The sequence below is a fragment of the Brachyhypopomus gauderio genome, chromosome 9 (assembly GCF_052324685.1).
Source record: "Brachyhypopomus gauderio isolate BG-103 chromosome 9, BGAUD_0.2, whole genome shotgun sequence".
In the NCBI taxonomy this organism is placed as follows: domain Eukaryota; kingdom Metazoa; phylum Chordata; class Actinopteri; order Gymnotiformes; family Hypopomidae; genus Brachyhypopomus; species Brachyhypopomus gauderio.
Genome location: NC_135219.1, coordinates 23,667,433 through 23,692,580, shown reverse-complemented (window position 1 = coordinate 23,692,580; position 25,148 = coordinate 23,667,433). Strand labels below are relative to the sequence as shown.

General features: G+C 41.7%; 3 protein-coding genes across 6 annotated transcripts; 1 reads left to right on the top strand and 2 right to left on the bottom strand.

The window, feature by feature from the left end:
* Window positions 1-2,854: 2,854 nt before the first annotated feature.
* On the top strand, window positions 2,855-15,596 carry LOC143522395 (cation channel sperm-associated auxiliary subunit epsilon-like). The gene is given in 17 exon segments (XM_077016129.1): window positions 2,855-2,973; window positions 4,269-4,332; window positions 4,557-4,642; window positions 4,852-4,921; window positions 5,052-5,167; window positions 5,288-5,502; window positions 5,505-5,770; window positions 7,380-7,716; window positions 8,147-8,466; window positions 9,365-9,417; window positions 9,506-9,559; window positions 9,653-9,686; window positions 9,814-9,893; window positions 10,021-10,120; window positions 10,240-10,320; window positions 15,078-15,235; window positions 15,539-15,596. Coding segments are annotated over 17 exon segments (2,211 nt in total).
* Window positions 15,597-16,462: 866 nt separating this feature from the next.
* cox7a2b (cytochrome c oxidase subunit 7A2b) lies at window positions 16,463-20,242 on the bottom strand. The gene is made up of 4 exons (XM_077018048.1): window positions 20,100-20,242; window positions 18,125-18,214; window positions 17,033-17,117; window positions 16,463-16,655 (listed from the first exon to the last, which is right to left on the bottom strand). Exons 1-4 carry the CDS (start codon window positions 20,115-20,117, stop codon window positions 16,600-16,602), a joined length of 249 nt encoding a protein of 82 aa, XP_076874163.1. The 5' UTR covers window positions 20,118-20,242; the 3' UTR covers window positions 16,463-16,599.
* Window position 20,243: 1 nt separating this feature from the next.
* On the bottom strand, window positions 20,244-24,929 carry LOC143523532 (cell cycle control protein 50A-like). Of its 4 annotated transcripts, none has more exons than XM_077018044.1 (8): window positions 24,775-24,929; window positions 24,392-24,670; window positions 24,112-24,231; window positions 22,472-22,579; window positions 22,226-22,313; window positions 21,982-22,128; window positions 21,685-21,891; window positions 20,244-21,034 (listed from the first exon to the last, which is right to left on the bottom strand). In XM_077018044.1, exons 2-8 carry the CDS (start codon window positions 24,632-24,634, stop codon window positions 20,841-20,843), a joined length of 1,107 nt encoding a protein of 368 aa, XP_076874159.1. In that variant the 5' UTR covers window positions 24,635-24,670; window positions 24,775-24,929; the 3' UTR covers window positions 20,244-20,840. The 4 variants fall into 4 exon arrangements, with proteins under 4 accessions (XP_076874159.1, XP_076874161.1, XP_076874160.1 ...); XM_077018046.1 differs by having other exon boundaries at window positions 24,392-24,674; window positions 24,775-24,877; XM_077018045.1 differs by having other exon boundaries at window positions 24,392-24,677; window positions 24,775-24,832.
* Window positions 24,930-25,148: the final 219 nt, after the last annotated feature.

The following is a 25,148-nucleotide window of genomic DNA, read 5'->3' as shown; positions in this document are numbered from 1 at the left end:
TACAAATTTGTTCGTTTTAGGCGGTAGATATTTACAACCTATAATCTTAGAACATTTAAATACAAATGGACCTAATATATCTACTGTACGTATATTCACTCCTATTACGCTTCAAAATTGGTTATACGGTTTGGAGGTAAAAATACAATCACCTAAGTTGACCAATTTGTTAACCTAGCTGCTACCTAACCCAGCTAGCAAGCTATATTAAATATTAAACGCATAAAATGTAGTTTACTAGGTTAATGTTTAAAATAGTTGTATTGTTTAACCACTGAAATGATTCTTTTCAGGTACCATAATATTTTGGAACAAGATATATTCACCCGATTCTCGTCTGCAAGTAACGGTCAATTTTGACCTAGCGAGTTAATCAACAGTTACAGTTAACTAGTTAACGATTGAGCCGTGATATATTGAGTTACACCGACTCAAAAATCCAGTTTTTGACGACTGCTAACGTGCGTTTGTGCAATCTGTAGTCACATTTTCAAAACTCCAAACACAGTGAACACAACATCAGTTTTCAGTGGCTATACTATTAGTTCAATTCATGTTGTTATGGCACAAAATGCAGTCAATATACATGTTTTTATAATGCTTACATTTTCTATACACACAAGGTTATCCAATAACAAAATTCTGGATTGTTTTTGTCTTATTTACAATTGCTTGTACACAGCATGCCAAAAATGAAAACCTAAGGTTCAAAACGTTAAATATCGTATAAAATGCCAAGTTCTGCAAAAACAAAGGCAGCTGAAAAGTTATTACTGTTGTACACATTTTTTGCACATATAGGTCAATAAAATGAAGTACAGTAATGTAATGTGTAATGAGAGGAGCAAATATAACAATTTGTCCTGCAATCTCAAGTGCTGGTTTGGTCCTTCACAAATGCCAGATTGGTCCCTATAACAGTGACCTCCTTCTTTCGTTTTTGAATGAACTCTACCAACAACTGGTTCCAGAAGCAGAAAGGGAACAGGTGGGAGGAAACACGAGGACATTTGTGATGGGACAATGTAGCATTTTGTCATTCTCATGTCATCACAAACTAGTTTATAGACCATCCAAGAGTGATGTCCCTTTTCCTCCCGCCCATCTCACCTTTCCTCAACCCCACTAAGGAACTTTTTTCAGTCTGGAGGTGGAAGGTGTATGATCATCGGCCCCATGACCAAATGTCCCTTCTGCATGCAATGGATCCCGGCTGCAGAGACATTTCACCTGAAGACTGCCAGGGGTGAATAAGGCATACCAAGCTTTTCTTTCCCAGGTGCATGGCAAGGGCCAACATCAGATGTGATGTGGATGAAAACATGTGGCCAACTGCTGAAGACCACTTACATTACACATAACAAGACTGTCCAGTTTTGTATTCTGTTTTTCCCCCTTGTGTGGCTTTTTTTGTATATGTGTATTTTTACACATATGGGACCATGGCTAATTATGTTTACAATTACGATAATTATTTTTTGGGTTAGGCCACAATTTACAGTAATGTCCCTAATACAGTAAAATATACCCTTTACTGCAAAACTGTTACTGACTCCTAATCTACATTCCATATAGTACCTAACAATAAATATCACTCATTGTGTAGACAGTATGTTGCCAAAAATGCACACATTTGAAAAAAAAAGTCTAAATGAAGCGGATTACAGTAAAAATGAACTGACTAAGAAAACAACAGATGTTACTGTAAAATGTCTGTTGTTTGCTGGGAGAGGGTAAAATATTACATGTAATATTGTTTCTGTATTGCCATCAAATGTTAGTTTTTTTACAGTGGTTGTGCAGTGATTGACTATGTTCATCTCGAAAAGAGAATATGTGCTAGTGTTTGAAAGAATGATTGGATACTGAACCAGGTTTGCTGTGTTTTAACAAAGTTGTTTGCATTGTGAAATGCAGAGTTGTTATTTAGTAAAGAAAATGCGCTTTTGAACACTATATTAACTATTTGGCTATTTGTGTGAGGTCAATGTGTTGCTGTGTTTAGAGTTTTGACAATGTATCACAAGTATTGGGAAATGCACGTTAGCAGTCGTCAAAAACTGTAATCATAAACCGGAGCTACTATATATGTCCATGTTTGTTACAGATTTTTCTAGTGTATGAAGGATCCTCTTTTTATGAGTGGGAATACCCCAGCTCGGTTTAACTATATAACTATGAGTCAACCTCCTATTTGGTGTTCATGATGTCATATGTGTGAGTTTGGGGGTGCAAGGCAATATTTTAGCTATCTCTGGTATTGTGCTCTTTTGAACTGAGATTGATGTTAGTGCTGGTATTTGTTTGAGCCTCTCCTCTTGCTGTGTGCACCTTGTTAAAGATTGTGTTGTGAATAAAGAGCAGTTATTGGAGCAGTTATTGCTCTGTGTTCTCTACCACCGATTGCGATTTTGTTGCTGAATTGAGATGGTTTGTGTTAATGCATTGAAGACTTTGAGAGCAGACAGGGAGAAAAAGAAGCGGTCTATGATGGAACACGGTGCTATGATGTGCTAAGTTTGCCCTCTGCCTGCTGCGTCTGGCCAGCCAATAACGAGATGGCTGGTTGGAGAAGATGGAGAGGTGAGAAGCCCTCCACTAGAGCCTGCTCTGAGAGGGACAATGGCAGAGAGAGTGACATCTGACTGCCATGCTGCAATGGCAAAGCTTCTCGGGAGCCACACTCCAAACACCTGCGAGTAGCTGCATGACATAATAACTTTACATCTGACACTGGATGGGAAAGCACAATTGCTGAAGCATGACGATCTCGCTGCATTGACAACAGCCCTGCAGTGACATTTCAGGAGATGTTGGCGCTATCCGCCAATCGGCTGCTTGCAGAGAGTGGCAGATGCCGGTGGTTCAGCAGACATCCCCAGCAGGAACACCGTTGCTAGAAGAGTCGAGGCACGAGTTGGTGTACAAGAGTCAGCTCACAACACCAGCCAGCCTCCGAGCAGCTGCTGCTGAGTGACCCCTGAGTGAGAGGTGGCAAAGACGGGTATGTTGGCGGTGCAGGACGAGATGACACCACGCCACACAATTCTGAGGGGATGCCAACCAGTGGCGGAGAAGGGCAGGGAGTAGATGCTTCCTGTCAGTAGGACCCTAGATCCTGGTGAGTGAAACATCTAGCTGATTCTGGAAGAACTGATCATACAAGTCCCAGACCCACTCGGTCGAACTCTAGGGGCAGAGACCTGCTCACCTCAACCCTGTCGGCATCAACGATGTCATTATTATACACACACACACACACACTCAAGGGCACGTTATTAGGTACACCATGCTAGTATCTGGTTGGACCTCCTTTTGTCTTCAGAACTGTCTTAATCCTTCATGGCATAGATTTAACAAGGTACTGGAAACATTCCTCAGAGAGTCTGGTCCATATTGACATGATAGCATCACACAGTTACTGCAGATTTGTCGGCTGCACATCCATGATGTGAATCTCCTGTTCCATCACATCCCAAAGGTGCTCTATTGGACTGAGATCTGGTGACTGTGGAGGCCATTCGAGTACAGTGAACTCATTGTCATGTTAAAGAAACCAGTCTGAGATTATTCACGCTTTATGACATGGCACATTATCCTGCTGGAAGTAGCTATCAGAAGATGGGTACACTGTGGTCATAAAGGGATGGACATGGTCAGCAACAATACTCAGGTAGACTGTGGCATTGACATGATGCTCAATTGGTACTAATGGGCTCAAAGTGTGCCAGGAAAATATCCCCCACACCATTGCACCACCACCACCAGCCTGAACTGTTGATACAAGGCAGGATGGATCCATGATTTCATGTTGATGCCAAATTCTGACCCTACCATCCGAATGTCGCAGCAGAAATTGAGACTCATCAGACCAGGCAACGTTTTTACAATCTTCTATTGTCCAATTTTGGTGAGTCTGTGTGAATTTTAGCCTCAGTTTTCTGTTCTTAGCTGACAGGAGTGACACCTGGTGTGGTCTTCTGCTGCTGTAGCCCATCCACCTCAAGGTTCGACGTGTTGTGTGTTCAGAGATGTTCTTCTGCATGCCTCGGTTGTAACGACTGGGTATTTGAGTTACTGTTGCCGTTCTATCAGCTCGAACCAGTCTGGCCATTCTCCTCTGACCTCTGGCATCAAGAAGGCATTAAGATAAAAGGAGATCTTAGTATTTACCTTCCGATACCTGACCCTGTATTTATTTATTGGAAATTTGAAGTTTTATTCAAACTGACTTTTGTCTTTTCTATTGCATCTTTGCTGTATTTCAGCTCACCCAGTGCTTTCATGAAGTGCAAAATGTGTGGATTTACAACCATAAACCCGCTGGTTTCTGTAAGTGTGTAGTGACTCTTAACACACACACAGCACGTTTTATATTCTGGTTTACCTAAAACACCTGAACAGTGTCATGACGACAGGAATTACATTATGAGTTGAGCCACATGTTTTGGAGTAGGCAGTGGGACTCCATAATGTTTTCCATTATTTAAACTTGATTTTATCATAATGTTCAACTAGAGCTAACTGGAACTGTATTCTTGGCTTTTCACGAGCAGAACTCTGTGGGAGAGGAAGAACGCTCTCTGTTCATTAGCAACTCAGTCTTCGGTTTCACATGGTATGCTGTTATCCTAATAAACAGGTATTTGCCATTGACCCAATTGGTGTTTTTTGTGTTTCATTAGTGTTTCTTCACCATCTTAACTCTGGGTTAGTCTGGTATCTGATAATATATTCATAATTAGTTGTTTTTGCCTCATTTAAAGAATCTGTAATAATATACCACACATGTATGTGATCTCCTCAGACCATATGCTCCATTCTAGTTTCACGTTTCTGTTAGGTTGCTAGATTGTGGATCATTAATCCTGATGATGCTGACCCAGCTGAACTCAACAATACAGCACTGGTGCCTTCAGCAGTTGGGTTCCCTTTTTGGAGATTTGTTTTGAAGGGCAAAGTACATGTTATTTAGAGGATAATGTACCTATTAATTAACGGATGTTCATGTATACATATTAAATGAATTTTATTTAATATCTTTTTTGCAGCTATCCCAGTATATTACTAAACAGTTCTTCAAGAAGGGACAATTCCCAGAGATTGTGATCTCTTTGAGCACAGAAGCTTATCAGAGTTATTTTACCAGTCAATTGTAAGAAATATGGTTCATCCTTTGGCAAAATGTTTCTTAGCTGCAAGTAGTTGTCAGTAACATCCAGAAGATAGCAGTGCCACTTGTGTGATGAGGGAATGCTGATGTTTTTACATGTATGGCACTTTACAGGTACTGGGAAACTCTGGTTCCTGACAGGTTCAACAGGTTTTCTGTATTTGGACAACCAGTGTCTTTATGGCAACAGTTTGTTGCTCCCAGTCAACACACATTTTGCTGGGCAGTGCCACACAACCTATACGGAGGCCCGGAGGTGCCAGTTCATCTGGCTGGAGGAAGCCAGCTCTCTGTGGTGTGGGACACGTGCGCCCCACAGAACTCTGCTTCTGACTGACTGAGGACTCATTCCGCTCCCACCAGGAGGTGATGGTGGACCCGGGCGAGCTGCCTGTTCCTCCCCAGGGTCACTTCACAGTGGACGATGCCGTTTTGCTGGAGAACGGTATTATTTTCCGCACAGGAGACGCTCTGCTCTGGAGGGCCAGTGAGGACGGAGTGTTGAGGATGGACGCAGTGAAGCTGTTGAGTGAGGGAGTCAGAGGCCTGAAGTTCAGAGGGCGCTCTGTGGATCACTACCCCTCCCAGATCAGGACAGTCCCATTACAGCCTTCTGTGATACTTTTGTATTTTTTTAAGAACTTTGAGGTTTTTTTTTTTAAAAAAGGGTTTGGCCTGTTTTCCCACACATAGCACTATTCACATGTGGATCAGGTCAAGGAAAAATGTTTGTTTTGAACTATATATTTTTATAATTATTATTGCCGTTATTATTACTATTACAAGAACACAAAGTCTTTGAGAAATCCCTTCCTATGAAACTGAAAACTTTGTACACCTTTTCAAAATTGTGTGTGTGTATTCAAGATGTCATGATAGGTCGTGTGCGAGTGAGGGGAATCTGGGAGGTGCAACATTAACATTAATTAACGCAGACAAACGCATGAAACATGTAAAGACGGACAACAGAGGACAAAACATGAAGGTTTAAATACAATAACGAGGGGAAATCAGTGAAAATGAGGGAGCAAACAGAGGGTGGAGTGACTAGACCTGTGTGTTTGGTACTAGACCCGTGTGTTTGGTACTAGACCCGTGTGTTTGGTACACTTAACAGTCAACAAGGTCTAGATGCACCACGGTCATCCACAGCAGCAGTTGCAGGGATCTGTCTGAGTGACGGGTGTGCTGGCCGATCCAGTTCCTGCACACGTATTAACATGGAGTCTCTCCTGTCCTGGTACTGCGGTGACTGGTCAAGCCTTCTCCTCACCCCAGACGGAGAACTCTGGGAGGAGTCTCCCAGCAGATGGTGCCCTCCCTTGAAGGCTCCGGGTAGCATGGAAGGTCCTGGCCCAGGAACAGCACGGCCCCCCCTCAAAGACCTCCAGAGAGTCTTCCTCCTGGGGGTTGAAGGCTTGGCACCCCAGGATCGTCCCTCTTGACCCCAAGGTTGGAGAAGGCCAGGACTGGAGAGTGGTGATGCTCTCGCCTTCCCCTTGTAGCAGTGTCTGTCTGTCTGTCTGTCCCAATACGTCCACGTCATAAGCGAGAGAGCGGTACACAAATATTACATTTATTGACGCAGACAAAAGTTTGACACATTCAAAGACCAACAGCGGAGAGCAAAACATGAACATATTAACGAGGGGAAAATGAGACACATATGAAACATCTAACAGAAGGTAAACTAACAAGGGGGAGTGGCAACAACGAGAAAGACAACAGCACAACAACAACAGTGACAACCACACAACCACAATCGGGCACACGGCAGAACATACCAATGAGCCTATGGGGGTTTGGGGGGGAATACTGGATCCAGGATTTCAGCCTTGATGAAACTTGATGAAAATTGTTTTAAGAAATTGTCAAAGCAAGCTATATTTTAAAACATTCTTAAACTCTTAAACTTTTAAAAGCATATGTGATATAAAAGTGTTGTTTCCAAGAATAAGGTGGTGTCAGGCATTAGTCACACTTAACATATTTCATATTGAAGAAAAAATATTTTCCAGCTGTTTCTAACAATGTCAGGGCTCAAAACAATTTAGTGAAGCAGCTCGAATTGTTCTCTTGAGTGCTGAATAAAGATCCCAGTGCCAAATTCAGTTCTTGGTAGTGAAGTCTGACTTTTGGATCCCATGTCTAGTGTTTTTCTTTCCCTGTGATCTGCTGTGATGAAACATCTCTGCAACGTTTGTAGAATGTGGAGCTGGCCACGGTCATCACATGGACCAGCCACTGCCTTTTCACTGGAGGGAAAAGCTTGAACTGGGAAAACAACAGCAGTTATTTTAGAAACACCCAGATGCCGTCATGGCCCAACGCCACCATCATGACCGCGTCTTTCGGGTCCTGCCCCACCACCCTCGCCGTGCTGGTCACGGTCACTTCAGCCCTGACCAGCCTCCTCATGTGGAACAAAGACGCCATACTCTACAGTTTTCAGAATAACACGCGATGGGGATTCTTACATCCTTCCAACACCTCTAGTCTACGCCAGGACGCCAATGGCAGCCATATTCACCAGGTGGTTTTGGGTGAGTGGTCGTATTGCATGACATTTGTAAAGGATGTTGTAACTATTTGTTCTGTTTGAACAGGGCATCTGAATGATCTTCACAATGGCAGTGACAATGTAACGTACAATGATTAATATCAATTTGTTTTTTGCAGTGAAAGACAAGATTAAAGCTACAGTAATGTTGCCTCAAGGCTGCTTGTTTAGAATGTTGCAGTGTACATGTGCGCTTAGTTAACGTGTGTTAACACAAAAATGGAAAAAGTCTGACATCATCATGACAAAACACTGTTGACATTCATTGGCTGATGAATCCTCAACTACTTGTATAAACTTGGATTATACATCTATTTATGTTAGAGAAGGTCTGACTGACGTCAGCGTGAAGAGAGAAGACGAGCATGTCGTGGTGTACCACCTCCATCGTCTCTTCTCTGCTCTCTCCGCAGACTCGTCCTTGAACATGTTGGTAAAGAAGGAGAACAACGTGATGTTCTTCTGCAGGGTGGGCGTGGAGAGGCCGGTGCGGATGACCCCCTGGATAGAGCCGGGCCTACCCACAGCGCTCTACCTAAACCCAAAGGTGCAGTTTGTTGTGCTGAGCGTGGTGGAGGGCAGAGTTCGGGCACAGAGCTACCCTGTGCGCTCGGAGTCCCGCGGTGCCGCTCGGGGGGGCCCAGACGGCTGCCCCTTCATTACGTTCACCCACAGCATGAACAAACCCGCCTACTACCTCAACAAGGGGGACGCCCCTGAGCTGTGGGCTCAGGTCAGCTGACCACTACTATTAAGGTCAGTATATAGAATATATCTCATAACATTAGTGTGCAGTATGAATTTGGTACACAATGAAAGTCTTTGTAAAGGCAAGATGTCACTGCATTTTTCCCACCTATTAAATTGCTCGTTTGCACTACATTACAGTTCTGAGACAGACAGTGTCAGTGCAGAATCAATTTTAATCCAAATATCACAATTAGGTCATTGCAAAGGTCATGGTTTCAGTCACCATATGGCTAATGTACACTTCTTACGTAACTATTGAATCTGGTCAATACATACAGTATTAACGGCAGTCTCCGTTTGCCAGGTGAAAGTCTAACAGGTAATGAAGGCTTAAGCTTCTTAGGTTTTGTGCAGCCTGCCACCAGGTCGTCTGTCCAGACAACAAAGGTGTAAACGTGCAGTTACTGAGCAACAGTAAACACCTGCTAACAGTTAAAAAGAGGACTCACCTGGAGAATGGGTATAGTGTGGACAACCAAAATAAGGTGACTGCAACATTCAACCAGTATATTTCAGAGTACCTAATGTTCAGAATCAATCATCAAGCCTTGCTCAACAGTATTTACAATTGAATTTTAACATTTCAATTGGAAAAGTGATTCCTTTCTAGATACATTTTTCAGTATTACAGTCAGTAGTCATTTTACATGTCACCCTTTTACATGTATTTTATATGTTGTATGGTTTTGTATTTTTTCCCAATCCTTCTTTCATACATTCAGAATTTTCCAGGAGGCAGATTACAGAAATGTGCTGTGGCATGAATTAACAGCCAGTGATTATAGAATCTAAGACAGATTTTATTTTTTTTAAAGAGGTAAAGGTCATTGCTTTATACTGTACACACTACAACTTGTTGGATAAATAAATCTCTTGTGTAGATTTCCTATTTTCATGTTGGCTGCCCACCACATAGACACATCCGGGTTGCAAAGTAAGAGTATATCCTTCTGCATCAATTTTCCTATAGTAGATGAGACATTATTAAATATTTGTAACATTATTTATGCGCTATTTTTCAGGCCACCCGAAGTACCCTGTGAGGTGAATATTTTTAAAGACAACATGATATCTGGGTATTAAAGCAGCTGTGAGGTGTTTACATTATGGTGCCTGGTGTCTCCAGCTTATGTTTTCACTGACTCACAATTTTTCTTCAATCTTTGCAGGTCAGCACTGAGAAATCCACAGAAGGAGGACTTGGTGGGTCCATCTCAGGCTAATGTAATCTGCCAATATGTGTATCATTGTACAGACTGTAAGCATGACGTCTGAATTACAGTTTTACTGTAGTGATGTCAGCTGAAAGATTTATACACGTTTGTTGCAGTATGTCAACTACAACTGGGAGAAGTTTGGCTGTGTGCTGAAAATGCATTACAAAACTGAATTTAAACCAAAACTTCACCTGTAAGTACAACAAAGAGGTCACAACAAACAAGAACATGCTACATGTCTATCAACTTTTGAACAGGTTTAAAGTTCATCGGGTGAATTTGTGTCAATTTGTGTACCGCAATGTTTCTTACATCCCGAGGTATGACGGAGACACATTTGTGCGAAACGTGGACGCCAATTTTATAGTCTGGGACAGGTTTGGTCGAATGGACTATTCGTTCACTGCGACCATGCAGCAGGTGATGTTCCTGTTCTGTCAGATATGGGGTGTGTGTGTGGTGTGTTCAGATATGGGGTGTGTGTGTGGTGTGTTTCACAGACTCATTCACATGAGGTAGCAGTTTCTCTGTCTCTGCAGGTGGCCTGTCTTCAGGAAGCTCAGACGTGGAAGACGATGCTTGCTGGTGGACTTCTCCTTCAGAAGGGTTGGGGTCCTGAGGTGTGTATCAGATATAGTGTGACTGCCCTACACATTCTTACGTTACACATTCTTACGTTATCCCTACCGAAGATGGTTTGAAAGCTTTTAAAACATGTTTTGATGCAAGACCTGGGATGGACACTCTGAGATACTTACAGAGTAAGCTCTCTGAGAACGCTGTGAGAACTGCGAGCTTTGATTCCAAGTATTGTTCACCGACAAGAGGAGTTAGTATGGGTACAAAATGGGTATGAAAATGGGAGCAAACTACAACTGCGTCTAACAACTGTGTCTGACATTGATAAATTGGAGTTATCTGGACTGTTTCTGTGTATTTCTAGTGTGCATTTTTAGGATTTTAGGTTTCTAGGGTTGTTTTTCAGGAGCTGGGCTTGGCCTCTTAGTTACAATGAAAGGAACACTGAATCCTTCAGCATACTAAGACATTTTGGACAATTCCATGTTCCCAAATTTGTGGGAACAGTTTGGAGCTGGTCCCTTTCTCTTCCAACATGACTGCACCAGTGCACAAAGCAAGGTCCATAAAGACATGGATATCAGAGTCTGGTGTGGATGAACTTGACTGGCCTGCACAGAGTCTTGACCTCAACCCAATAGAACACCTTTGGGATGAATTAGAGTGGAGACTGAGCGCCAGACCTTCTGGTCCAACATCAGTATGTGACCTCATGAATGCGCTTCTGGAAGAATGATCAAAAATAAACACACTACTAAACCTTGTGGACAGCCTTTCCAGAAGAGTTGAAGCTGTTCTAGCTGCAAAGTGTGGACAAACGTCATATTGAACCCTATGTATTATGAATGGGATGTCACTTAAGCTTATATGTGAGTCAAGGAAGGTGAGCAAATACTTTTGGCACTATAGTGTAGCTGAACATGCTGAAGAAAGCATGTCATTCAGTTTGAAAGCGTGCTGAGACAAATCGTGTTCATCGTCAGGTACTGTGTGCACTCAGAGTTTGGCTCTACAGTCAAAAAAGAGGTGTTTGTTGGATTTGAAATATTTTGTTTAATACTGGACCTGTACGCACAGTATTCATCAGTATCACTGATGATGTTTTTGGTCCTGCTACCATTCTACCCACCTCAGCAATATATGCGTGAAGAACAACACATCTTGGCATAATTATAACTCTTTAGACTCTTTAGACATTTCATTATAAACCTACAGACTCTCATTCTTATTTAAAGTACAACACTCTCCACTCTTCATTTCACACAAGTATCAAGATTTTCCTAGCTGTGGATTTCCTAAGGAAATATGCCTTTGCCTCTATTTGACCTGTTCAAAGAATGGATGTATTGACTAATAATGTAATGTTACGGTAAGACGAATTCTGTGGATGCTCACTTTCATCACAATTAAAACTGTTAATATTAAAATTAATATTTTAATATTAAAATTACCATTAACAATTAAAATTGTAAAAGACTGCATCCCATTATAATGAGGCTCCACTAATTTTCTGATGAGACAAACACATTAAAGGCCTGTTCATCGAGAGATACATGATGAGAGGAATAGTGGAGCTGTAGACAGCAATCACTCTAGATGTGCTGCATGTCATTTTATTAACACAGCCACTATATATAATAGTTATCACGAAAGGACCAACTGTGATCACCCATTCCTCTTCATGAATTACTGCAGGAGTTGTTTGTTGTATGACTTGCAAGAGATGTAATAAGGTTTGGTGATCATTTTGCTGAAAACCTTCAGACCACCAGAATTGAGGGTGGTTTATTGAGGAATTATTTCCATTGCTGAAGTATTTTAATTGTAATGAGCACTGCAGTAATAACACTTCTGTTTGTCCGTTGTTGCTAAAGCACCAATAAAGAAACTTGAGGAAAAGTAACTGATCTATGCTCTCAGATCTTTAGTCCTCCAAAGAATGAACATTATGGTTTCATCTCATGGACCTTCAGAAGCAGTTCACAACTGATAAAGGACCTCATTTGACACGTCCTGTTTGTGTGATATGATGACCTCATTTGACACGTCCTGTTTGTGTGGTATGATGACCTCATTTGACACGTCCTGCTTGTGTGGTATGATGACCTCATTTGACACGTCCTGCTTGTGTGGTATGATGACCTCATTTGACACGTCCTGCTTGTGTGGTATGATGACCTCATTTAACACGTCCTGCTTGTGTGGTATGATGACCTCATTTGACACGTCCTGTTTGTGTGATATGATGACCTCATTTGACACGTCCTGTTTGTGTGGTATGATGACCTCATTTGACACGTCCTGCTTGTGTGGTATGATGACCTCATTTGACATGTCCTGTTTGTGTGGTATGATGACCTCATTTGACACGTCCTGCTTGTGTCATATCCTTACATATTACATTGCAGTTTTCAGTACGTTAAGTACGACAGCGCCATGCTCTTTCTTTCATTTCCTAGCGTTTTCACCATGTGGCTTTGTTCAGCCTCGGTTCCTGTCTCTCCCCTCATCTCTCGTCATGTGTATCTTGTGACAGGTGTTTCTCCTCGTACTGGCTCCAGACGCGTCTTCTTTCTGCATCCTTTCCCTCTGTATTTATATCTCCTGTCCTGGCTCTTCACGTCAGTCTTTGTTATTGCTGTTGTCGCTGTATTACCATAGTTTCATTCCAAGTTATTTTTCTCTTGAGGACCTCAGGAGTGAAGCATTGCTGCGTTTGGTCCTAGAACACGGGCCCAAGAGCTTACAAACCTAGAGGGCTTTTTCAGCCTTTTGCAAGCCATGTTCTCTGGGTCTCCTGCTGGCCTAGACCACCCAGCCTTCAGTGGACCACTATGGACTCTTTAGGGCGGTTGGGAAAATTGCAGCAGGATTTCGCCATTTGGATTTAACCCTTGTTTCTCATCATGTGTTGAGTGTCCTTGTATTATATCCAGCTGGGTCTTTGTTCTGGTTAATTGCCCTGTGTGTTTATACCTCTGGTTCTAGATAATCTTTTCACATTATCTATAATTCTTCTTTCAAACTTGGTGTTTCTCCAACAATTACTATTCATTTATTTTGATAAATAATTCCTTTATTTCTTTTTACTTTTTTAACATTTCACTGCATCATTATGTATGAGTGGGTCAGCACTACTTACATGCCTAAGTCTGCTAAATGAAAAAAAAAACAAAACAATAAATCAAAATCCTGATGTTTGCCTACAAAGACGACAGGGATCTGCTCCTTCCTACATGACAGCGATGGTCCGTACCTCAAGCCCTTCACGCTTCAGTAGCAGCCTGGCTTGAACTTCAAGATTCAGACAAGGCCCAAGACTCTTTCTTCTTTTGCCCAGTTTGTGAAATGATCTCCCACTGGCAGTGGAAACAGCTGAGGGTCTCACTGTCTTCAAACACTGAGTGAAGACTCATCTTCTTGAAAAAAACTGAAACTTAACCTAATCGTGCAGCAGTAGTGTCACGGTCTCCTCGGCAGCCAATCTAGCTTAGATTTTATTTATTGGTTTTTGTCTTTGAGAACCTGTTTGTGTCTGACTTCACGCCCCACCCATGTTCTCCGCCCCCTCGTCATGCTGTCAGGTGTGTCTCGTTGAAGTCCTGCGTTTAGTCTCTTGTATAGTTGGTGATTGTAAGTAGCTCTAGACTGTATGCTGTATGTTTCCCTGTTGTTCCTTGTTCTCTATGCTAAGCCTTTGTGTCCTCTATTCTGTGTATTAATGTCTGCCTTTATTGTTATTTGGTTAATGTTTGGTTTGTCTTTGTATTATATCAGTGTGTTTTCTGTAGTGTTTGTAGTTTTCTTAATAAATCATTCAAGAGTCCACACTTGTGTCCAGCCTCCAATACCAGACTGTTACAAATAGATAATGTTGCATTTATGTTAGAAGTGTCTTGCCAGCATCTTTCATCCTGCTACAAGGTGATGGATCTTCTCGGAGGCTTTGATCTAGTGCTCTCCAGATCTGCTTTCCAGCCACTGGTACGTTTGTCCTTCATGAGATAACTCTGCTCTGTCAATAGTACTTTCCACAAAGGGATGTCCCTGCCCTGCTGTGAAAGCCCCTCTCCATGGTGGCCGTGATGCCCATCTGTTCTAGGAATTCCCTCTTAATCTGTGTGGAGGAACTAATGTGGAGGCTGGGCAGACAGAATGATGAGAGTGTAAACGGCAGGGATAGAAACGGAACAATGACGGGCACAAAAGAACAAAACCCAAGGAACACAATAACCAAATCTGATCAACGTACAAACAGACTTGAACACCTGCAGAACCGACCGATAAAACGACCGCTGGGACCAGAGATCACAAGGTGTACCTACACGTTCATGAGAGCTGGAGTCGCAGGAAAAGCCTGACGATGTCACTGGATCCAGGGAAACATGGCCGAGCCCATCATCGCCACGTGCAGCAGACACGGTGACCCATTTGGGGAGCAGGACACATTTGTGGAGGTGACCTCTTTATAAGCTGTGGAGCAGACTCCAGTTATGCTTTTGGATTACCAACAACAGCCTTGTTGACCAGGCCGTCCTCCAGACACGGGCAGCGGGGCAGAGGCCTCCGTAACCGCCATGTTATCTGACCTGTCTGACCTGTGTATGCATGATTTTGTTTTGCACTGCTGCTACACGATTGGCTGACAAGATAATTGCATAAATGAGTAGTTCATTAATTAAGTGTTCTTAATAAACTGACCAGAGTTTATATTCATGTGAATATATTTATACCATTATTTATGGATGTGATATTGTAATTTCTTGGTCATTATAAAAGTAATAATATTCTGTTTCAGAATTACAGGAGCTGTTTTGTGCCTGGTTCTGGAAAAATGGGAAACCTTAACCAGCCTTATGAAACCATGAACAGAAGCTCCATGAATTATCTAACGTTTTCATCACTAGAGAGCACCACATATGTCTTTAATGTCAAGATACTGGATCCCAACTACAGGTGGAAAATACATTTTGTAAAATAATATATACAAAACCAAACTAATGACTTACATTTAGGTATTTACCTTTAGTCATTCTATGTCTGGTATGTTACTGTACTGTGCATAAAAATATCTGACTAGTATGTAATAGTTTGTTTCCCCCGGGAAGAGGAAGTGCAGACATGTGCAGATAACGAGGCCCCCAGGGGCCCCGGCAGTGAGAACAGCCTTCTGGGAAATAACTGCATGCGTTTGGTTTGGGTTGGAGATTTGGTTGCGCTCAACATCACAGAAAAACACGTTTTCTCCTTTCTGCACAGCTTCTGTGACCTGCAGGCTGTGTTTGCTGTTCAGACGTATAGGATCGACATATTGTAAGTAATAAACTTCAAACTGAATCTTTTGTTACCAACAATACAAAAGAAACACTAATAATTCACAGAATAATCAAGTTATGTGAAAAGAAGAAACGGTGTTGAATTACAGCATTATTGTTGGTTAGACCTACTTGTGAATGTGGGCTAGGTTTCTACTGTCAACATTCTTCACAAGATAATTAACATAACAGAACCACATATTTTGTTTGTTTTGATACTTTTTAATTTTTCTAAAATGTAGAGGAAAATAATAGTAATAAATATAATTTTTTTGTGTGTCCAAACCTGTGGCTGGGACTGTACATACCTTCCTCTATTGTCTTGAATTATCATTAATATTAATCCTCTAGTCATCACAGAGCAGTACAGCATGAACAAACATACCAAAATAAGCTTCTTTTCCCTTTTCCAAAGGACGTTCAAGTATTCGATCGTATTCAAAAGTATATTCACATTGCTCATGCTAGCTGGTCTGGGCTACAACTTCTACAGATATTTTAAAATATTCCCAAATATGAAGATATCCAGTTGAGCTGGTTGTCAGATAAAACGGTTATTTTCAGCTAATAAATGTTGAAACCAAGCTGACTTTTGACTACTGCTTTGTACAATTCTAAGGCAGAAAGGATAATATAATTATTATATAAACTTGTTTTAAAAGATAGATTTTAATGTTACTGTTGCAATTCTTTTGAGTGCAAATGCTAACGATATTGTAGGTTGAAACTTTAGAACATACACATTACACAAAGTTTGTCGTGTAAGGAGGAGCGCACATCTGACACAAGGAAAATGTTTGGTTAAGCTTAATAAATCAGAAATAATTAATAAACCACTTTTCCTGAAATACAGTCAGGACAGAACAGGTGATGGGAAGAGGAGTTTATTGTCCACTGATAGATACAGGTTCACTGGTCCCATTATGAAACGAATAAATATACTCCAAGAAATATATCCTACTCTTTACAACTTATGGACATTTTGGCAGAAACAAGTGCAGGAGATCATTTCTTCTGAGGGAGTGCTGCCTTGCCCAGTTCATAGAGTACAAACACGGTTCCTATGAGAGAAACAAAGGAGTTAAAGCAGAACATAAAAACCCAATCAGCATGTATAGGCAGATCAGAGCGCTGGTGTCAGCCTGCCTTCCTGAAGGGCAACAGCATTTAGAGATACACTCTAACAAAACTAATCAGCTCAAAGGCTTGATAACTAGCCAGTGAGTTCAGGTGTGTTAAAGTATGGAGAACAGTCAACACCACAGCGGCACTATGACTCCAAGAATTACCGATGCTTAACATTAAACGGCCAAAATTATGCGCTGGATGGCCTGTTCCGTTGTATAACAGCATCCAGTATTCTGGAAAGGCTTTCAACAAGATTTTGGAGTCTCTACAGGAATGGCACATTACCATCAGAAGAATTAGAGTGACCTACCCAGGATGGTGAGGCCCATTGTGGCACGGTAGAGGACAGCGTCACTAGCACCGCCCTTTAAATGCACTGGTATGCCATTATTCTCCTACAGGGCATTAAACAGTTTGTGGTACAGGATTACCATTACACAGATGATACATGAAGCTAGACATTAAATTGCATTAGCGAGCTACAAAACTACTTCAGAACTACTGTGGAAGGCAAATAAACATGGTGAAGATGACGACTGCTCAAACAACTCGAAGCAAGATGATGATGATGAAGCCGTGTTTCAAAGCCATTCACGCTGCTCGTGTACTCGATTATCAGACTAGCGCAAATATGGCACAAGTTAGTGTATTAGGAGCAGTCACATACACGCAGATTGGTACATTATACACAAGTTAATGTATTTGGGCAAGATATACTCATCTGTCCCACCAAGTGTTGGATACATTTCGAAGGTAATAGACCTGAGTGTAAAGTGAACATACAGAAGGCCACTCGTTTCCATATTACTGATCAGTGGGATGGTTTAATGTGGTACGTGTGTATCAAGATCAGTGGGATGGTTTAATGTGGTACGTGTGTATCAAGATCAGTGGGATGGTTTAATGTGGTATGTGTGTAGTAAGATTTTTCAAAACAAGGTGCATTCCAATCACCCTCTCAGTTCCCTGCATTGCTTATACTGGAATAGAATGCAGATTATGTCTAGTATTAAAGCTGAAAATATTCTAAGTCAAATGTCGGCACTCTTTTGGAAACAAGGCTCTGGTCAGTTTCATAACTGCTAATCAACTAGTCCCAAACTGGGCACTTTGGGGAAACTGGGACTGAACAAAAAAAATCTTAAAATAATATACGTTTTGGTCGTTACGTTGAAGTAATTAACACTGCAGTAACAGTGTTGAAAATATAATAAAATTATAAAACCACTGAAAAAGGGGGTGAAGTAAGTGTGGAGGAAAATTTGCAGACACAAAATAGCTACAGTTAGTGTTCAGGGAAGCCTACATCAAAGCGGTTTACTTTATAATGAGAACGGCACCGGGCCTTCTGCGTGTGGCGTTTACCCGGAACGTGTTGTTGATGTAAAGAAACCTGACATACCTGGAAGAGTTTCTGATTCTGCGGGACTTTATTGGCCATCTGCCTGCGAGCGCTGGACGTGAGCGTCCGCCGCGACACCTGCTGAAGAGCCTGGGGGAACAGAAGAACAGTCAGCGTCTGTATTATCTAGCTAGCGACACCGCTGTGTTTACATTGATTTTCCTGCACCATCCAAAGGAAATAAAACGTCTAGACAGTTTCATGAACTAAATGTGGATGGATGAGAAACGGCAGGAAACCTTGACACCGCAATAATAAGTTTCCCCACTTCCTCCAGCGGAACGTGTGAAAATGTGGACCCCAGTCACGGCCGTGGTCCGTTTGGAGAGAGACGCGTCTTTGGCCGGTGTTCTGAACATCTGTGCTACCCATCGAGATGTCCTACCTCGGGCTACTGCGCATGCACACGCTACTTTCACCTCAGTGTTTAGCGTAGCCCATACTTGTGTGCTGCCAGCTCTTTTATCTTGGATTAACGGTGAATATTGCCCATTTATCGTATTTAATCATATTGCAACGTAAATCTTTTTACATTTTATTACTTTTTGTTGACAATTGATAAATATTTTGTGAATATCCTAGGAAAGACATCGTAAATATTACTATATTATGTGTTTCTCACACGTGGAGGTTCTAAATGTCTGCTGGTCAGTTTGTTTCACCCTCGCCAATAAATAATCGTTCTCGATTTTATCCATCTGTTTGTTCCATCCTACACTAACTGGTTTTAGTCGATTGACCTTGAAACGAACTTCTTAACGCTTAACGTTAGTTCTGTTTGGATATTTTACATTTCAAAAGCAACTTTCTTAAATACAAGTAAATAACCATGTAACGTGAATGTACAGTGGGTTTCTAAGACATTCCTTAAGCACAACGGTCCAGGAATCAGTACATGACTTAATTAACTCTTGTTGGACGCACGTTCTGATATAAATATATATATATCCTATTAAATGATGGTACCTACAGTATTAATGCTAGAAGCATGTTCTGATAAGATCATATATCCTATTAAATGATGGTACCTACAGTATTAATGCTAGAAGCATGTTCTGATAAGATCATATATCCTATTAAATGATGGTACCTACAGTATTAATGCTAGAAGCATGTTCTGATAAGATCATATATCCTATTAAATGATGGTACCTACAGTATTAATGCTAGAAGCACGTTCTGATAAGATCATATATCCTATTAAATGATGGTACCTACAGTATTAATGCTAGAAGCACGTTCTGATAAGATCATATATCCTATTAAATGATGGTACCTACAGTATTAATGCTAGAAGCACGTCCTGCTATTAGTACATTCACACAGTCAGTAACATGAATCAATAGATGTGTGCGCTGAGGTGACAGTATCATGCGCATGCGCAGTAGCCCAGCTCGATGGGTAGATGTTCAGACCACGTGATTCATTCACGTCGAGTTGACCTCGGACGCACCGCGGCGCCCACAGCGACACGTGACCGGCCCATCATGCACTGCGCGGCCGTCACTTCCACATATAGAATGAAATGGACCCGTTGCGTAATGGTCACAACACCCAAGTTAATAAAAAGGTCAAAGAACAGAATAAAATGAACCTTCTTGTGCGTGTTGTACATCACTGATTGCAGTAACGCTACTTTAATTACGGATCAGCTCCAGCTCACGTGACCTACACCGTCCTGCGGTAAATGTGAATATTTGGTGTTTTATATCGTCATAAATGTCACACCAGTTCACCCAGTACGTTTAACTCCAGTTCACCCAGTACACTTAACACCCAACGAGCCAACATTACTCCACAACTCTCGTTTCTTCTCTCTGTCCTTCCTGACCCTAGTTAGCGCTGCTAGCTACGAGTCAAAGACAATAACTGCTGTATAAAGACCACTTCACTGCATTTACACACATTTACACGAGGATTAAACATCACTGGCTGCGCTGATAGTGTTTAAATACATCCATATATTCATTCTCACCCAAAGATGCCTGTACATTCTTGCCAACCGCTTTCCCAGCCAAGGACACAGAAGTGAAACCGCGTTAGTGTGGTGTGTCCAGTAGTGGAGACACTGCCACCGTGCGGCTGGGCGGGGAACTTACACTTCAACAAAACACCACAAAACGTTTGGACCTCATTTTATTTCTCCACTAACACATTAAAAGCTGTGCCAAGCTTAAAGTGCAAATAAGATGGACACACAGTGAATATGATGTGATTTAGGTTATACAGTGTTACACTTTCCTTAGGCAGCGGAATTCCAGCAAGAAAACCAAGATTTGCTGTATTTTCTTTGCATAGCAATATATTAATCCACTTCTGACTCGATCCTTTAGTACAATTTCATACATTCTGTTAAACCTATAACCTGCTAACTGTATGCAAAATATACATTTGACTTAAGCCCTTTAAAGCACCTTAAAATACGTATAGATAACAATAATTACACCTTAAAACAAAAACACCCTTATAATCTTTAAAAAAAAATAATAATAAATACAACTTTTGTATACATCACTGACATTTTGGCTCACAGAAACAGCAATGTTGTGCTGCCATGCAACTCTGCACCTACAAGCACAGCTATTCAAAAGCACAAAGGACACACACACACACACACACACACACACAGAGAGAGAGAGAAGCTTGGACAACAGCCACCGTGTCTTCATCATTCATGCGATCCAGCGTGTGAACCTGCAGCTAAGGTCAGACACAGTTAATTGGGAATGTCTGAGCTGTTGTTGCGGTTTCCATATTTGTGGTGGATGATGAGCAGAACCACTCCAAGGAAGAAACAGACGGAGCCCACAGAGATGTAGGCGATACCCAGGAAAGGGTTCTTCCCTCCCATCCATGAGATGGTGCTCAGGATCATGCGTTTCCGCCCCTCGAAACTGAGCACAGGATAATCTGAGACCAATGGGTTAAGGAGAAAAGATCGTGGTCCACCGTGCGTAAAGTGCACATTCAAGGCATTCAGATTCAAATAGTGACCTTCGGCTAAATCATTGTAATGTGCAACTAGTACATTTATGACCTGCAGGTTAGATTTTCAAACATCAGACAAAAAGGATTCAGAATTCTCTCCCTGTATACTTGAATAAAGGATATTCTGAATCCCACAGCAATGTCACATCTACTCTGTTTTATGTAAGCACAAGGTTTTCATCTAAACCGTTCAAGAAGAGGACTTTTGCATTTTATACTCAAATTCAAATACTCATCAATCATACGATTTCAAGATCATAGCTCCTCCAAAACACACACAGACACACGCACAGACACACGCACAGACACACGCACAGACACACGCACACTTCCCTGGGTTTACCATATGATGTGCTAGTTGCTAAGCTCCATTATGAATAGAAAACCATGCAAGGAGCAGTAAACCACTGCAAACACTGTAACCCATTACAAACACTCACCCATTTAGTCTGCAAATAATGCGGAACCCTTGTATGAAGTTGCGCAACACTACGGCAACATTCCTGGCCATCTCAGGCACACCCAGAAATGCAGCAGGGTTAGTATCTGAGTGGAATGCAGCGGGAGGATACTGTACGTGACTTCTAGGGTGTAGTTGCCCCTGGGTAGCGTGGGCGTCAGGCTGTTCTTCTTTTGGATAATGCGGTAGAGTTTCCTGAAAGTGGGCAGGGCGGCTGTGCGCATCCAAACAATGAAGTCTTCATTAATGAAGCCATTGTTCTCTGGGTCTGTGTCCAGCTCATAGACTGGCCTGGGCCAGTTGATTGGCTTTGTGGTACCTGGGGGTGCGGGAACTCGCTTTAGAGAGATGAAACATGCAAAACTACGAGCAAGATGTACTGCCTCTCCAAGACAAAGTGAAACGTTACCGGAGAAAACAGCAGTAAGGTTGGGGGAATTGCCACCAGGGTTTCGGAACTTCATGTTTTTATCGGTCCACCATGCAATGCCCGTCTTTATTAGTGGAACTGGCCTGCTAGTCCCGTTGGGATCAATGTAAAACAATTCCAGTGTGTCTGGAAAAAAACTGGGGGTCAATTCTTGAACGTACATTAAAATGATGGTGACAAACAAACTATATTTTTTATTGCGTCATTGTTCTGTTCGTCTTACCATTAAACATGCTGTTAGCAATAGCTCCACACGGTGCAATGGGCATGTTGTCATTTGTGCGGTAGGGCTCACATTCTTTACTTGAATCCTGTGATTCAGGTTATTGATTAACATCACTTCAACTACAAATACAATATTGCATACAAAACTATATTGGCTTACTTTAAAATAATTATATTGTTCTTTTGGGATTCTACATGACAATCCTGAAGTGGAAACATATTTTAAATATTCATGTAGTCATACCGTCAGGGACTTAAGGTTTCCATTGAGCTGGCTGTCATCTCTGGATTTAACATAGCGTCGATGGTTTTGGTAGAAATTTGATAAGCCATAGTACATATACACATTGCTCTGAGGACAGAAAGAAAATATAGAAATTACTTTTGTAATTAGATTTCCAGAAACATAAAATGCTGCTGTAAATCCAAGTAATAAACTTTAGTACAAGAAAACCATATAACCAAATTTCCAAAACCAAATTTCTTTTTTTTGTATTATTTCTGGCGTTCTTCTAAAACGAAATTGTGTGAGGTGGTTGCCAGAAATAAACACATACAGTAATGCACATACAATGATTTGACTGGTTCTTAAAGAGTTCTTGGGGAAGGTGACTCTTTGACTCCACAGAAGACATTCTGTAATTCTGTTACGTATGTGTATTCTATGTCCAGAATTTCATTCTGGTTTAAAATGTCAGCAGTCTGTTCACAGGCTGCATTAGGTTAGCTAACTACATTTTTACTCAAGGTTCAAGACAGACATTCTATCCCCAAACCATCAATTCCTAAGTAACATATGCAATCTAAAATCTATGGAAGTCCATTCCTGCCGCTTGAAGAAAAAAAAAGTCCATATAGTACCTCATAATTATGACTTACTATCTCATTATGAGATAAGTCATAATTATGAGAAAGTATGTCATAAATATGAGATAACATATTTTTTTCGTCAAGTGGCAGGAATGCACTTCCATAAAAAACAATGTTTCCAACTCCTCAGTAAAGAATGCAAATAGCTGTCCTAAAAGTTGCTGAATGGCGTCATCGTCTAATTAGTTTAATAGACCATCTGCATGTAATTGACACTGTAGAAGAGGAATAATGTGGTGGGAGAAAAGTGAGCTAAATTCACCATAAAGATGTTTAGAACTATAAATGAACTTTCTTCTGTTTGGATCTTCTTGGTTTGTTTATTTATTTATTGGTCATTGAAATAGGCCATTACTTCTCAAAATATCCTGACTGTCTAGACCCACATTAGACAAATCTAGCATCCTGTATTGTTAAACATTAGAATATCAAATTTAATACGAGGACTTATGTGGGGTGTAATTGCTACATCCAACCTCTTTCCTTATCTATGCCTGGCAGCGCTTATAAGAGACTCACTGGCAGTTACTTTAGCTTTTTTGGTTTAGTTTCAAACCTAGTGTGCTGGATCATAAAGAGTCATGTTCGTGTTGGTCAAGGTTTTCTATGGCAGCTTCAGCAACTAAGGGAGATGAATGATTAAGCAGGCGGTTGACGCTCACAGCAAGTCTCACCAGACACCAGACTGTACATACAGGGTGGACATTACTCAGGCTTTGAATTCAAGCTCCGATTCTCGCTCCTTTGTGTAGTTGACGGTTTAGACTGAGATATGATGAGATAGAAAGCGAGATGTTCAGCTTTGGGAGGGGGGGGTGTTCTTTGTGGACAGTAACTGCAGAACGATATGTGCTCTCAAGTCTCCAATAACACCAGAAATGTATATAAATTTGTCGTTAGCAGCATTTTTTGGGGGAAAAAAATGAGTGTCTACAGGGGTCTGAAGCCTAAAAGAAGCCTCGCTAAGTTGGCAGCAGCGTGTAAAACGTCAGGTAGGTCCCACTCCGTCCTCACCTCGAAGGGCTGGTCGAGGGTGAACGGTACCGAGCACCTACACGACTTCGTGACGTTCCCGCCGGAGCTCTGCGAGCAGTTGAAGCAGGGACTGGACCCGTCCGACCCGGTGTAGTCGACCTGCTCACAACAACACCGGAACCGTGTAGTTAGATGGCTGGATAAGCCAACAGGCTAACAGGCTAGCGTCATGAGGCACAAGCTAGGAGAAAAACTGCGCAAAACTTTAAACAAGTTCGCTAATAAGTTCGTTAATAAGTTCGCTAAGCGGAGCGCTCGCCTCAATCTCCCGGATGTTGCTGGACGTCACGTAGAGGCCGATGCCGATGGGGATGAAGATCAGTCCTATGATGAAGAAGGCCGGCAGCACGGTCCCCGCCGTGATGACGGGCTGCCAGGCCGGCAGCCGCTGCTGTTTGAAGGCCGTGTTGTCGGGCTTCTTACTCCCGGCTGCGTGCGCACCGGGGCCCGAGGACCCAGAGCGGGGCCCGTCCTCCTCCTTACTGCTGTAGCTCGACGCCATCGCCTTCCCACGGAATGACCGGCGGTGCTAACCTTACTCGCTCCCACAGAGAGAGAGTATATATATTTATACACTTATATTCCAGAGAGAGTATATATATTTATATACTTATATTCCAGAGAGAGTATATATTTATATACTTATATTCCAGAGTATTTTTCGTGTTGTGTCGGAATATCCAGAGAATGTGACGCTGCTGACTTTTGTTTTGAAGACTCGCTGTAATCCGCTGACGTCCCTCCGGTGCGCGAGGCCAGCGGAAGTGACGTGATGTCAGCCGAGATGTCATAAGTGTCCCCACGTTATTTCTAGGTGCATGTTGACGATTCCTAATCGATTTCTTATTCATCTACATCAAACTTATAATGTCTGTCTAATGAATTAAAGCTAATGGAGTGTTTATAAAACAAAACATCCTGGCATATGAACCCAACCCACCTTTTGGGACACTTATTTTCCACTTTCCACAATTCCTAAAAAGACTTCAGTTACACAAAAGCAAAAGCAAAGTTTT

Coding starts and splice junctions, on each gene's coding strand:
- cox7a2b (XM_077018048.1), bottom strand. Junction 17,118..18,124: donor AGAATCAGAAACTCTTCCAG/GTATGTCAGGTT, acceptor AATGCCCTGTAG/GAGAATAATGGCATACCAGT. Junction 16,656..17,032: donor AATGGGCCTCACCATCCTGG/GTAGGTCACTCT, acceptor TTTCTCTCATAG/GAACCGTGTTTGTACTCTAT.
- LOC143523532 (XM_077018044.1), bottom strand. CDS start 24,634: ATGGCGTCGAGCTACAGCAGTAAGGAGGAGGACGGGCCCCGCTCTGGG. Junction 24,232..24,391: donor GCAACATCCGGGAGATTGAG/GCGAGCGCTCCG, acceptor TGTTGTGAGCAG/GTCGACTACACCGGGTCGGA. Junction 22,580..24,111: donor CCCTCGACCAGCCCTTCGAG/GTGAGGACGGAG, acceptor TTCTGTCCTCAG/AGCAATGTGTATATGTACTA.